General features: G+C 39.3%; 1 protein-coding gene across 5 annotated transcripts in view; it reads right to left on the bottom strand.

Annotated features, from left to right (window-relative positions):
• Window positions 1–16,262, bottom strand: part of kcnc2 (potassium voltage-gated channel, Shaw-related subfamily, member 2) — a 186,324-nt gene that overhangs the window by 6,331 nt on the left and 163,731 nt on the right. For all 5 annotated transcript variants that reach the window (XM_038738803.1, XM_038738804.1, XM_038738806.1 and 2 more), the window contains exons 2-3: window positions 3,545–4,475; window positions 961–1,131 (exon numbers count right to left, since the gene is read on the bottom strand). In XM_038738803.1, coding sequence (XP_038594731.1) covers window positions 961–1,131; window positions 3,545–4,475 — 1,102 coding nt within the window. The remainder of the gene's footprint in view (window positions 1–960; window positions 1,132–3,544; window positions 4,476–16,262) is intronic.

Here is a 16,262-nt window from a genome sequence, read left to right on the forward strand (position 1 = left end):
TTATGAAACTATTAGGGTTAAAAGAAGACCTACTGTATGTATGGTCAGTAGGTTATATTTACTAGATCTGAATGTAAATTAATCCACTGGATTAGCTGGTGATTAGCACAATCACCTTTGGCAGCAAATGAAGTAGAAGCAAGTGCACTGTGCAAGACTACTAAGGAATAAGTCAAAATGTTTGTGGGTTGAAATATATTTCTTTGACCATTTCCTGTGATTGTGAGATATCTGAAATCATCACCTTAAGAGCAAATAATACACTGTGTGATTTATTTGGGAACTGTAGATGGGCAATGAACCTGGCAACAGCCGAAAAAGGGAGAGACGGGGTCTGAAATTTATTCAAGTGTTTCCAGGCAACAAGAAAACATGAATAAATTGAGAAGAAAGCAACAGTTCTGAATCAGCTGCATGGACACTGGTGCCGCTCAGAATTGCCAAAAAAGTTGTGCTGTGTCGCTGCTGAGAATGACAACAACAGATCCACAGGTTACATTACCTGAGCTGACTAGGCCTGAACAAACAGCCTTCCCCCCTCCAGGGACGTTGATGTTGCAGTCACTAAGGACATGGATTGGCCGATGAGGAATTTGACTGATGTCTGTAAGACCTTTTTTTTTAAACATGTTGTACCCTGACATCTGTATTTTTATCTTAAAACATATCCCAATATCAACTGAGTGTTTATTTAGTTTACTCACAGAATATTTCACACAGTAAAAAAAAAAAAAGAACGCATGGCCACAGGAAATCCCTTTGAGATGAAACCTGACCCAGATTTATAAGTGATGACTAATGAATCAAAAATGAATCAGTCATAATGCACAATAGCAAGCATAGATTTTAGAATGATTCTTTAAGACAAGAACATATTGAATGGTTTTAAAGGACTATGTTTATGAAAAGATTAACATAATAAATTTATCCATGCTTAGAAGAATTTCCACATATAGTTACCTGTTTTTCGTAGCCCCCCATCTGCAGGGCAGCTGTAGTCACTAGCAGCGAGCAGAAAGCACGTCCCCCCACTCCGGCGGTCCTGTTCCCGGGTGCTGGACCTTCGCATGGGGACCCTCTCATCTGGAGACATGGTCAGGTCACTGCCTCCGCTGCAATCTGCTGAGAGAACTGTGAGAAAAGAATATGATATTATAACAATATTCTGACATAAAAGGTTTCAAGCTTTAAATCCAAAGCTCATATCAGTAGATTCAGTAATAAAAAGCCTTAAGCAATGAACTTAGCATACCATTAAAGCTTCAATAGTGGCATCAATAATTCCATGATTTTCAACAGCGATACTGAATAATTAGATAATATGACAGTTATAAAATATTTTAACCATCTATGTTACACATTATCTTGACAGTGGGTAAAAAAATGTATTGCATTGTGTTGTAATATTGTATATATTATAAATATAAGTATATATTTCAAAAATATATATATTTGGGGGGTAAACTTTGGGGTACGGTAAAGTAACACTGTACTATAATGCTAAAGAATGGAAAAAGAGAGTTATTATTTAAAGTCTGCATAAAATTTATGAAAATACTCAATGGAAATGGCTCAAATGGTTCAATGGCTTTACCAGTTTAAAATACAATCATATTAAATGTGAAAATATAAAAAATAAACTCTTTACATAAGTTTGTTTGTCTAAATGTTACTTTAACACTGTACCACTGTGGAACCGCCTATAGGAATGAATGCGTAATAGAGAGTACAGATATTTCAACAGTTTTAATGTTTATGTTAAAACTCTTTAAATCCAAACTTCAAAAACATGCAATCAAGACAGAGTTAGTTACTTCCATTAATTTATAATTTGTGTTAGATTTAAATGTGTATCTTCAGGTTTCTGGTGCCATTTCAGATATGTGTTACCTTGAAATTATGAAATGAAAAGATCAAAACCAGCAATAGAATTTATCACGCTAACCAGTTTTGTCTATGGAGCCACAGCTTGTTTTAGGTATTCCCCCTGTCCAAAAACTGTTACAAGCAAAAGAGCCAAACTTTTGCATTTGGATGACATACTCCATCATTACACTGGATTGTAACATATTCTTCTTAGCTTGTACAAGTGCATCTGTGTCCCCAAGTATTTGCAATAACGTCTGCCCGGACATCAAGTTCTCCAGAAATGCATTGGCAGTTTAACAACTGGCCATAACCATTGTAATGATGGAATATGTCATGAATTACATTAGCGTGGCTCTTTTATGTGTTTTTAATAGTTTTTGGATTACAGTGGAGGTCTGTAGGACAGAGGAATGATCTATAGCAGGATTTGGCTACACAAGCAAAACTGGTTTTGTTGGATTAATTCATTTTTACTTTTGGTTTTGTCTTAGAATTGGTGGATAAAAAGAGAAAGAGAAAATAACACCAGTGTTCTTTCCAAGTTTACATGTTGCCATGTGTATCTTATTAGTTGAGATCTAACAATTCAACTGTTTCACAAATAAAACCATTTTCTGATATTACACCACTGTAGTTAAGATTTGATTAGGGCTAATGTTAGGGTATTCATTATAATTTCAGATTATTCTATAGTTTACCACTAGTGTAATATTAATTCCAGTGGGATAATACAGCGGTTTCATTTTAATGGGTTGTTTTCATTCATTAAATCATAACAGTTTATTTAACAGCAGATTTTACGAGTAGCTAGGATAGCTAGATAATTAGCTGTATGAGTTGGTTGTATAGTCTCTGGCTTTTAATGTTTAGTTAGAGAAATTTTTATCCCAGAGAAAATACTCTATATACATACTAGAACCTGGCACCTCACATGTGATGCACATACAGTGTGTTATATGGAACCTTTCACATTGAAACAGAAACCATGAAGCAATCTTAAGGAAAGAAGAAACGTAACCAAGCAGACTGTATTTTTTGACCTCAAAGGAATTCCCACAAGCTACTGAACTAGATTGATTCTGTTTGTGCAATCAGTTGAGGCATGAATTATTATATGCTTGGTAAATATAAGATTCTGAGACCTAATAAACAAATAGACTGTGAAGAGCACAGAGTGCACACCTACCCTCAGGAATGTGTATATGGAGGTTGACACGGGAGTTTCCATCAATATCCGATGTGTAAGAGTAAATTACTGACATGGGCCTAGAGGGAAAACCAGCCACCTACGGTCTGAACAACAGATGAACTATCCCTACTAGAAGAAATACTTGGACACAAAGACTCTATTTCACACAAACATCTCCTGCTCTCAGTACGTTTTGCATTACCTTCCTTATCACTGTGGCAACCAGAGATGAAAGCTGCAAGGCAAAAGAGCTCAGTCTTCTGTGAGAGAGCTGCTGTGGATCTTGTGAGTCTCCAGGGATAAACCATTTCTAGTCTCAGGGGGGAATCTGTCAAATGGACACTGCCTTCTTTCTGAATTGAGGTCCCTTATGGATTCTCATTGCTGTCATTACATGAATAACACCACTTGAAATTTCCTACTGAGGTGTGTGGTTGCTCATAACTTTCTTTCCCATATGGCCTTGGTCTGGTCATATGGTCTTACCTGAGCGGTTGCGTTCTAGTACCCTGCTCCCTTTTACGAGGCACAGGTCACCTTGCGTGCTGTTGCAGGTGGTGTTGAGATCTGCTTTGCAGTAGGTGGGGGACCCTCCCTGCACCTGAGGGATGTGTTTCTTCCTCTTCTTGGGCAGCTTCTGCTTGGCCATGGCCAGGGAGTAGTACATCCCAAAGTTATTGACGATAACAGGCACAGGCATGGCTATCGTCAGCACACCTGCCAAGGCGCACAATGCGCCCACAACCATGCCTGACCAGGTCTCTGGATACATGTCGCCATAGCCCAGTGTTGTCATGGTTACCACGGCCCACCAGAAGCCAATGGGGATGTTCTTGAACTTGGTGTGGAGGCTAGCTGTGGGATCATTGGGCTTAGCGCCAATTCGTTCGGCATAGTAGATCATGGTGGCAAAAATTAACACTCCCAACGCTAGGAAGATGATGAGCAGCAGGAATTCATTGGTGCTGGCCCGTAATGTGTGGCCTAGCACCCTTAGTCCCACGAAATGACGTGTTAGCTTGAAGATACGCAGGATCCGAACAAAGCGCACCACCCTGAGGAAGCCCAACACATCCTTGGCAGCCTTTGAAGAAAGGCCACTCAGCCCTACCTCCAAATAGAAAGGCAGGATAGCCACAAAGTCGATGATGTTGAGAACACTCTTAATAAACTCCAACTTGACCGGGCAGAAGGTCACACGCACCAGGAACTCGATGGTGAACCAGAACACGCAAACACCCTCCACGTATGTGAGTGCAGGATCAGTTTCAATCTCATATTGTGGGCCCGAATCTGGCACGCTGCTGTTCCGCATCGCCTCAGTCTTGTTGATGATGGTGTTGAAAGCCTCATGAGTCTCCAAGCAGAAGGTGGTGATGGAGACCAGAATGAAGAACAAAGATGCAAAGGCAATAAACTACAGGAGAGGATTAGAGAAAAAGACATGTTATATTTCAAATAGTTTGAACCTTGAGAGTGAACACAGACAAGTTTAATTAACTTGCATCATTATGAATGGACTACAGAGGAGTAGCCTATTATCAAGTGCAACAAATAAACACACACTTCCCCCCTGCTCCTTTTGGGAATGTAGCACGGGAATACAGATGCAGTCACATTTAATTTACTGCTGCTGGTATGTTGGGCAGTTGGCAGAAAAACAAGGAAGAAAGTGGTTATCCCAACTGAGCAAACACAAGACATCAGAATCAGTGGGGAATTGGAAAAAGGTGTTTATTTTTGTGGACTGAATTTATTTTGTGCTTCTGCATTTCTTTAATTTGTGTAAATGTCTTATTGTGTCTTACAGCATATAAGTTGTGCCACATCTCGATGTAGTTGCATTGCATGTAACGTCTGGGTGAACTATTTACTCTGTTGCATATGTGTACTAGTCGTAACCAGGTCAACTAAGGAATATTTTTTTTCCTTGAGTATTGAAGTAAGTAAAATTAGAGGTAAAAGTAATTTTCTTGCGACAGATTTATTTTGTGACTCCCGGGCTGGGAACTAGATGATATGAGCCCATACAACCGGTCTACCCCTTTCGGACAGTATTAGGTACATAGGTACCAGCGCAGAAGGTAGAACCAATTTCAACTGGACCAAGTCTTGTGGTACACATGACCTATATGGACCTGTATGGATCAAGTCCAATTTGCCTTGATTTAATCTTCCTTGGATAACAAAGACCTGGATGGATGAATCTTCACAGACATAAATGGCTGTCAGTAACTGGATTTTCCAAAGTGATTCTGGAGTAACGTGTCATATCTTCTGCACAGCACATAAAAGAGCTAATCTGTTGCATTTTCAGGTACTACATGTTGTGAAAATAGTCTTAACTCAATGTTCACTGGCACTTTTAATGGTTTCTGGCACTTTTAATAACATGTCAAGGTCTTTAACATGGCTAGAGTTTGATCAGTTGTCATAGAGATGACTCAACAGTGATCACATGACCTGTATGGAATTTAAGTTGCATGAAAACAGGTAAGAGTACACACGGTGGCTCTGCTTTAATCTTGAGAAGCTGCAGAGCTGCAGTCTCTATACATTAAACTGAACTTATACTGTAAATTTCCTTCTTAACTGAGGCTCTTTGAAGACGTATGAAGGTATTTTTGTGTCTTTTTAATGCAAGCAAACAAAATGTTTGGAGGAAATATTTATCACTGCAATCAAAAATCAAGTTTGTAATTAAAAATAACTTTTTTGTGTCTCAAAAAGTTTTAATTGCTATTATGTCATATTATTTGATTGCAAATCAAAAAGTTTTCCTTGTGAGTCAGAAAGTTATGCAAGTTAATATGTTTTGCTAGTTAAATAGTTTTGCAAGTTAATAAGTTTTGCTAGTTAAATAGTTTTGCAAGTCAAAAGGTTTTCCTTGTGAGTCAGAATGTTTTGCTGGTTAAACCGTTTTGCAAGTTGAAATGTTTTGCGAGTCAAAAATGGTCAAAATAAGAGATTCTATTGGTGGGTTTGACTGACCGGTCATGGGTTTGCATTGACCGCATGGCCATGCCCACAATCCCCTTGCTCATATGGCTCTGACCAGCACTCAGCTCTACTGGAGTCGGCGTTGTAACGTGTACAGGCAGGATGGAGGTATGTTGACGTTATGTCGCTTATTTCAATAGAAATGCTTTTAAATGTAGTATGGCATAATATAATGATTATTTATATTTACTGTTGGCAAGGCCACGGAGTCTATTGCACATGTATGATAGTTAGCTAACGTAAGCCATCTTGGCATGAAGCTTGACTGGCTGTGCATCAGACATGACTAGCTAGGCTAAGGTTAGCTACTCATGTTAACACATGTTAACTCTCTCGCTTGCAAAACGGTTTAACCTGCAAAACTTTCTGACTCGCAAGGAAAACCTTTTGACTTGCATCAAATAATATGACATAATAGCAATTAAAACATTTTGTGACACAAAAAAGGCCTGTTTATTTTTAATTACAAACTTGATTTTTGATTGCAGTGCCATATAAATATTCTCTCAAATTTTTTTTTTGTTGGCATTAAAAAGACACAAAAATACCTACCATTCACCGGTCTTGTGCAGAGTTTTGTGTGGATTCCGTGTTGCCGACAACTGCATGCACGTCGCGGGTCTATTTCAAGTAGCCGGCTGTTTAAAAACGATTTAATATTCTTTGTGTGGTTCATCAACTGCAATAAATTATCCAAAAGTCCCGCGATGTGCGGACAACTCGGCACAACTCCAGTAAAGCTGGGGTCACTTCAGCAAGTGTTCCTCTATTGCCACAACACACATACACGCTAAACCTTTATTGAAAGTTTAATTCTTTTTACACGTTTATTTACAGCATTAAATGTTGAAATGTATATTGTAATAGGCTGTATATTAACTTACTGGGAGAAAACTGGTAGTTCTATGTAAAACCAGACGCTGAGCACCCCCATACCGCCAAAATGGCATGATCCTTGTGTCGTTGCGAAGCTTCGACTGTGAGATTGACAGTCGAATCAGGCTCCGCCCATCGAAGCATTGAATCTTTGGCTATTCGGGGTCAGCCCTAATACATATATGTAACATATATAGTTAAACATGGTGGTCTGCATTTGTGCTGACTTATTTTATGTACTGTGTTGCTTTGCTAACATCTTTGATAAACCAAATCTACCAAACAGAAAAATCTAGTCTTGGCTAAAGTCAAGCAAGTCATTTTCTGTGGCCCAACAGCTTAATTAGATCTCCAACCTAATATTAGTGTGTTGGTACTGAGGTATGAAAGCACGAAACATGCATTTTAAATGAATGGGATGTAAACACTTTGAAATAACATCATGAAAAAAGTAAACATTTAACATGTTGCTGCCATTAAAATGTATAGCAGGGGTTTTAACAAACATTGTGATTGGTTCTATATGGGGGGGGATGCGAACTCCTGTGCCTCAATGGTGGGGTTCAAGGGTGGTCTTTGGCAGCGAATGTGAACAGTCTTCTTAATAGATAACATCCACAGACTGGTGGTGGTGCTGTGGATAAGATGCCTGCTATTGGTGTGAAAGATCTGGGTTCAATCCCCCACTGACATAATTAGCAATTGTAAATTGCTTTGGATTAAAGCGTCACCTAAATGAATAATAATGCGACTGACCAAGCCAACTCCTTAGGAAGGAAAAACTAGGTCAAATATGAATTTTGCATTCAACTTCTTATGTTTGATCAATCAGCAGGTTTTTGTCATGGGGCTACCCCATGCCTTTAAGCCAGTGGTAGCATTGGTATTAGCAGGCTAAGCTAACCTTAGCATGAGCATAGGCCTGTTAGCTATTAAAGGGAGCGTTAGCATTGGACTGTTAGCACCAACGGACACATGGCTTGTCATTTCATTTCCGTTCATTTAAGTACTAGTCGAAAGAGTAGAAATCATGATTAGATAAATACAAAACATACACAGTTAATTTCAAGACATTTATTTTAGGTTATTGGATTTACCCAAGGTCATCCAAATGTTTGCATGTTTCATTCACCTGTTCTCATCTGGGTAAAAGTGGCAAAAAGGAAGTGATAGAGTCTGGAGTAATTTATAGTGTGAGCAAGTACAAAGGGGTGTATTAGAGTCTCTAAAGTTTTCTGTTTTGAGAAGCTTGTTCAGCATGTAACATTTAATTTTTGGTTTTATAGTTGATATATTGTGTATTGATGTAGTCAGAAATGTTTGGGAATGTGGAGATGTTGTTTGATTGATTTCCAATTAACTTTGGTTTGTCCTGTAGGAGGGGCTTCCGGTATAAAGGAAGAAGGCAGAGGCTCCTCTGGGCAGGACAGCTTTGGCCTGGAAGGGTGCATGTGCCCAATAATCAGGGCCTGATATATGTTTTTTGTGTTGTTTAATATCAGTTTGCGATGATAATTTGAATAGTTTGTACTTAGTTTTCTTGTTGTTTGTTTGTTTAATTTTTGATATATTTTTGCAATAATTCACCCTTGCACTACTGCACTTTCCACGTGTCTGGTGAAGAAATAGAAGAAAGCACCAGGGGAAGAACTCCTGAGTCTGTCTCCTCCTTCCACCATGGGGCTAAACATTTCAGTTTTGCTATAACAATCTACCAACAGTCAAAATGCTGTGGCCCTGCCATGTTTGGGAGGACATTTGTAACAAAACTGTGGAGCCTAATAACCATATTTAACAAATGAGCGGATGCTTTTCTGCAGGATACAGATAGTTCTCACCATTTCTAGCAACATTCTGTCATCTCCAACGCTGTCGATGATACACAACACAGGTTGTTATAATGTTAACTTGGCTCCAAATAGAGATAGGGACACCTATACATTTGGTTCTTGGTTCATTCATATCTACTGCCAACATGAAGGAATGCAACTTTTATAAGGATGCAATATACTTACCAGCTTTAGGTGAGATAATAGGGAAGAGAAAAGGTGAACTCATATCTTTGATTTGTTAAAACGTTATTGTTCACCAGGGCGAGCGAGGTGTGATCATGAGAGGGGCAAGTCAGTAGCACAAAGAAAAAACATTTACAATTTTAGAGCTATGACAGCAGCACTAATAATACAGTATTAAGTCCGTAATGCATCAATACAAAGCACGACCAGCTATGCCTGTTCCAAAACAATCTGCTTCATAAGTAACTTTGGTTGGCAAAATGATAGCATGTTGATACACGGCAGCTGAATCTGTATGGTAACATTATTAAAGATGATGAGTCACATGCAGATTGTATTTAGTTTTTTTGCTAAACAGATCTTGCTTTGTGTTGGTGTTCTTTTGCAAAGTGTTTATCCAACCACCTGTCATATGCAGAGCTCACATCCAGCCTTTCTGCTGCCCTGGAAGAAGCTCAGGGTGAATTTGCAAACATCCACGGCTTTCTCCGAGAGCTAGACGGAGCAGATTTCCTCACATGCAGCCTACTATGCTCCTTCTCCACCTTCCTCCCACAATCCATCCACTGGTGTGCACTGCCTACTGAGCTCTGAAGAAGTCGTTTCACACCCTGCCTTGTTTTTGGATGCATGACTCACACACTCTCAAAATATCATTGCCACTATTTGGGTCGCCCTGCTCCTGAACTGTGTGTGTGCATTCACTCTACTGCTGTTAGCACGCACTCTCTTCATACATTATACAAATGTCTCTATCATCATATAAGTGTTTTTTTGGGGGTGGGTGGAGGGTGGGGGTGATGTCCTGCTCATTCACCAGCACAGTTAAAGCCACAGCATTTTGTAAAACAGCAGCATCTAATAGTTACTAAGCACCATTAACTTTCTACATTCAAGAACCAGGCTAGGATTTTGATTTTTTAATTCAGTGGAGGGTTAGGGTCTAGGCAGTAGGCGGAAGTAAACAAGACAAGTTTCTGCAGTTGATCTCACTTTCAAACCTGTGCAGTAAAGACTTTTTCACCGCTTTTGCTAAGAAATATGACCATGAGATGCTTAAGAACCTGTTACATGTCAAAAGTAATCAAAATGCCATTGACAAATTTCACTTTTCAACTAAATTTTGCTCACTTTTAATAGACAGCAACTGCAAATCACCAAAACCACACTGACTGCTCCAACAACAAACTTGAACTTTGGAAAAAAAAAACATTAAGCAAACTTGACAACATGCTCTATGAAATTATTTCCACTTAAGTTTATTTTCTGTCTAACTGTTTCTAACTGTGTTTCAGAAGAAATATTTATTGTAAGTTTACTGATTTATAATCATAAGCTAGCAAGAGTTTAATAACACAGTATCATTTGGACTGTGCTACAGCAGTAATAGAGTTATAAAGGGTACAGTCTAGACCTGCTTTATATATAAAGTGCCCTGAGAAGTGCTCTGAGATGGTTTGGTGCTATATAAATAAAACTGGTTGGAATTGAATTGCTAGAGAGCACAACACATAAATCATCAGTCTATATCAATGTAAAATTGCCATAGTTGAAAACTTAATTTTTATATGCTGAGGAGCTAATGCTGTGTCCATATTGTCAGTTTTCTCATTGTACAGTGTTTGCATCAACATCCAAATCATACTGACAACTGCAATTATGGATTTTTTTCTGTAGGCTGTGATATGTAAGTAGAAGTGTATACGATGGTGCCTCAAAAGTCAAACAAATTTGAATGCCTCAGAGCCAATGTCTGCCATTCAGGGTGATCAAATCCAAATTTAATGGATACAGAGCTATATTGTCAATGCATTGTTTTTGACACAACCAACTCTGTAGTAAAACCATGATGAGTTGTCCTATGGCATGAATGTTCACAAGCTGTGAACATGGGAGTCTTTACCATCCATTCCAAATTAAATATGCGCACAAGAATACAATTTTACCATTTGTGTAGTTATTGACCAGAAATAGAAAAACCAATAAACTAAATAAACAACAAAATAATCCCAGATTTGCAAGGCACACTGTTGACAGCTTTGACTAAAGTATTAGATGTGTTTTAGGCTGGAGTTTTCCTTTAAACTCCTTTAAAATAATTCTCCTCCGACTTCCTGTCAATCTTCTCTCACCATGACATTGGCTGAAATGAGCAGCGGGACTACCTGAGCTTTTTCCTTCTTGTGCTCGGCTGCTGTGCCAACTAATGACAACTCCCGTCTCGTGCTGGGCTGTAAATTCGTCGGGTTTACGTATGCTGCGCGAGGATACATCATCTCCCCACTGGCCTGTAACAGCTGAATCATGTCACATTAAACGAGCCAAACACCAATATGATAGACATTAAAAATGCAAATGCGCTACGCTACCATGTGATTGCAACATGCTTCTCGACATCCTGATTTCCAGCATACACACTCTGCATGCTAAATAAGTACTGTACATCTATGAATGGATATAACAGAGACAGTCTATACCAGAACAATGCAGATCTAATTTAGCCCGAGGACTGGTCCCATTTTCCATCTTTTTTATTACTTTTAAGGCTTTAAGCTTTAGAGGTTCTTGCTTGATGGCACTGCTAATAATAGCCATGGTGGCAGAGGTCAAATCTGTGACCCTCATCTGTGCCATTAAGAGCCATGTAGACACAGATTTTCATCATAAATGATTGATGAATGAATGAATGATGAACATTACTAGTAAAGTTAAAACATGACGAGAACATGACGAGATTTCTCAGGTTAAAACTGAACTTATTTGATTTTTTCCCCATTCTGTCACACCACACATCAATTTTCTCACACAGTGGAAAGACTGAAATAGACTGTATGTGGGAAACAAATATAAAACTGATAATGTCGACCCGCGGAGCGAATAAACTCTGACCAGCTGACGTGAAACTGACGTACGCTGTGATAGTAATCGCTCTCACTTGAGTCCAGCCAGTTGTGATCGAGTGGTAACTAACCTGTAGAGTTTTAAAAGCTGAAGCAGCCTTGCTCTGTTTGGGACTGTGAGCTGCACTGTATGAGGTGCTGAAGGTGCTGAAGTTAACGTGCGGATTTGTGTTGTCGGTTAGTGTCAGTTTCCAAACAGTCTGAAGGGGATATTCCCAGAAGAGCAATAACGTAATGCACAGGAGAGTCTAGGCCAGGTAGACTAGAAAAATATTGTGAATCATTAAATAATGACCTTAGTCTTGCAATATTACGACTTTTTTCTTGGCATGTCAGAGAACACGTATGTGGGAGAGATTCTAAAAGTGCAGAAAGTTTTAAACATAACCAGAAAACCTGCTGAAACAGAAGAGCTATTAAAGTCCAGGAGTCTCTTACTGACTCTTACTGAATTGAAATTAATTTATATAAATATTTAACATTAAGATGAAAAGGTGCCATAATCACAGATTACTTCCCCAAACAAAGACACAAAAGAGAAGGGAAGTCTAAACCATGTGAATTGACTCAGCAGGGATGAGAAAAGGATCTACAGGAGAAACATTTCTGAAAGCAACACAGAAAGCTGCACTGACTTATACTGTATTCCATTATAATTTCAATTGTCGCCTGCCACCTGAATTTTGTGTTTCCCTTTACATAAACAAAAAAAATTCCACCATAAATTGGTGCAGAACCAGAATGCAGGAAATTAACTGTTTCATGCTCAAAATTTTCATATGATTCAGCATTGAATATATCTTAAACATAGTGTTAAAATCTCATATCGTCTTGATCTCGTGAACCCAGTATCGTGCCTCGTCTCGTGAGCTCAAAAACACAACGCTAATCATTACAGAAGCTGATTTCCCTTATTACCACAAGCATAATATCCATGAAACCCTAAGTTTAAATTAGTATAAAAGTTAATTTTTGGAGGTCAACTTACAACAAACTGTAAAGCTTGTACTGTAGGTGTATCTGTGTCGATCTTGCCCATGCTTGTTGACATTTTTTTGTCTGGCACGCAGGAAGATGAAGTCCACATTCTGAATTCCACCACAAACCACTGAGCACAACACCAGACCTATTGATCAGTTTTAAAAAATCAGAGCTGTGGGGGAATATTTAGAGTTCTGGAACCAAGCTAAGTGGTTGATAACTAATGAACTTTTTGGTCTCCATTGGCAACAAGCAAGGCATTATACTTTAGTAATACTTTGTGTGACTGAAATATAAAGGTCCTTTTTTTTCTCCGCTTATGAGGAAAACATTTGCTGTTGTTCATTCTTATTCACTATAAACAACAACTGGCTAGATGCTTCACAGTAAACACTATAAACATAAAACCTTCATTTTGTTTTGTCGGTTTCTCTTTTTGCATTATTTCATTGTGTCTGAGTTGAATGTTTTCATATCGGTGCTGTATCACATTCAGCTCAGATTCCTATCAGTCACAGGAAGAGCTTACGGTCTCCTCCAGAAAAGAATGAACCATAAACATGTTTCCTTCCACACATTATTACCACATCCATGCTGTCTGGGCAGAATGATAGCACAATATGCATTTCACAATAGCTTGGAGATGTAAAGTAGATGTAAAAGAATAAAGAAGACACAACATGAAATGACAGTGATGGTCTTTATATGCTTCTTTCATTAGCTCCGTGTTTTGAACTAAGCCTTTCCGTGTATCTTTTTAGATGTACTGTACAAACAGAGCGATTTATTAGGACTAAACAGATTCAGTCAGCAGCCCTATCACCCCAAACACAGAAGTGATCGCTGTCATGGTCCTGATGCAGGGAGGCCTTCCTCATAATCACATCATTTTTTACAAGATGCCTCAGCCACTCCCTGGAACTCTGCCTGTCTGTGGCAGAGGCAAGAGACATGAGGCAAATGCCAGATCAAACAGTTTCGATCACTCAATCCCCCGGCGGATTACATCTGCCACTTGGCCTGGAGCCGCCAGAGCCTGTGGGCCAGGACGCTGACACTGGGGCTATGCAGCCTCAGGCTGTACTGTAAACAGTAACTGATACACCAGCATCGACGACACATTACAAGGCTAATGGAAAGGAAAAACTTGGTGGTCTGCAGGTTAGAGTGGAAGAACAGGCAATCAAACTCCAATGTGACTAACCTGCAGCCTCTGGTCTGTTCATGTATGCTTTATTTTCTAGATCTTTCAGCCGATTATACAATGTATTCAAAAATAAAGATGGCTTCTAGCACTACTAACCGATATTGACTATAGAAAACCACAACCACAAGTTTCAACATTTGCAAAGTTTAGTGGTAATCAGTGCTGAGCAGCAACGAATAGCTCAGTAACACGTTACTGTAAAATTATTATTTTTCCCAGTAACTAGTAGTGTAAGGAATTACTATTTCCAAAACAGTAATAACATTACAGTAACTAATCCAAGTAATGCTGCGCTACTGCGTAACCATGATGATGAAAGTACTATAGTCACATAACAGGAAATGTAAATAGTTACTTCTAATACCCAGTAATAAGTAAGATAAGTAATATTATTACTTTTTTAAGGATTAATAAGTTAAAAAGAACTTGTCAAAATGTCTAAGTAACCCAACACTGATGGAAATGCACCTGAAACATTTATGGCTATAAATCTGAGAAGAATAATTTGTACACTTTAGCAGCTTAGGTAGCTAGCTAACAACCAACCAATCCACAAACACATGGATGCCTCATACAGATGGGTTTGCTCTCATACAGGGGCTCTCACTCACGGCCGACCCTGACCCTGTAGAGTCTTCCAGAGGCCTCTTACTGACATAGTTACACTTGGAGGGAGTCAAGTTCACATGCATCTTGTGGAGATGGATGCATAGCTTTTTGATCTGCTCGACGTGCGTTCACTGGCTTAATTGGGGTAGCAGCTTTGCCAGAATTTATCTTTAAAGTATCTATTCACCCAAAACACAGACAACTAATTTTTTCACTTAACCCCAATGGTATCTATACAGACAGCTTTGATTTATGTTCCCAGGTTTTAAAACATCTGTCTCCACGCCACCCCACTACAATGGAGTAGGAATAGAAATTTTGAATTGTTAGGGGAAGTCTGTTAAATATAAGGGATATTAATTAACTGCCAGGCTGGAAAGTGGTTTGCCAAAATTAATCTTAAATTGCATCCTACCAGTATTTGAAGTATATTCTGTGGTAAATCCTGGTCGCTCCTGCACTCACTCAGAAAGCTAAAATCAGAACGGCCCGCAGGGTCACACATTTTTCCGTACATCCCTTCATCTCTTGGCACAGCAACACGTTGGATGGCAAACCTCCCACTGAAAAATCCCGCTCACACACACACCCAGACAGCCCACCACTCTGCTCAGGCTCTGTATCAGAAACCGCCCTGCTGGCTGGGCCAATCAGAGCGCTCGCTGCCCCCACCTCCTTGGGACTGCCACCATCTGTTTGACACTGAGTGGAGGCTGTCGCTCCGATCCTGGCCTGAGACCACCATCCACCGCCATGCTGCTTCAGTCCTCCGGAAGCTGCTGTGACATCATCCAGCAAAGGGGACCCCGGAGGTGCTCTCAAACACACACTCTCACACTTGTGTCTGCACACTGACATAATTAAACCTGTGGGATTTGGGGGTTTATGCTCGTATGTGGTTTGGCTTCTGTTTCTACATGATTGCCCGGTTATAATTTCAATCTGTGTTTAGGGCTTTTCAACTGTGTACACACATGAAGTCTGCAGACGTGTTAAACTGCACGTCCACATGAGTGCGTGAATGAATGTGTGTATAACAAATATAACTGCAGACTTATTTGAAAGTGACAAACTTGAATATTTAGAAAGGGTTTACTAATGTTTATAACTGCATTATTGCCACATAGAAAGGAGCCTGTCAAAGGGATTGTCCACACTAGCAACCAAAAGTTGTTCTTAATAATGATTTATAACTGATCTGCAAAGCATTAGTAAATTATTTATTAACCTTTCATTAACGCTGCATTAATTAATATTATTATATTAACAACTGATTAAAAGACTGTCTTGTAAATGGTGTTGCTTGTGGTGACGAATCCAGCTGTGCCATCAGAGATCACCATGCCTCAAACACCATCTCTGGCATATGTACTGTTTTGGTTCAGCCTCATCACTCTCATCAACATTGTTTCAAGCAATAGACAACTGCATAAAATGCTCTAAATAAACTACTGGCTTTGCACCAAACAGCAGACAGACAGAGTTTGCAACTAGCAGGTGTACATAGTGGAGTATTTAGTACCTAATGGGACATGCATTTTTCTAAGGAGAGCAAACAGACCTAAAAGGAGAGTGAATTTTGAATTCGTTGGGTGGCCAAAAGCAAAACTCTAAAT

The sequence above is a fragment of the Micropterus salmoides genome, unplaced genomic scaffold (assembly GCF_014851395.1).
Source record: "Micropterus salmoides isolate LMB-PRFRI ecotype aquatic unplaced genomic scaffold, ASM1485139v1 Ms_hic_scaffold_23, whole genome shotgun sequence".
Taxonomy (NCBI): Eukaryota; Metazoa; Chordata; class Actinopteri; order Centrarchiformes; family Centrarchidae; genus Micropterus; species Micropterus salmoides.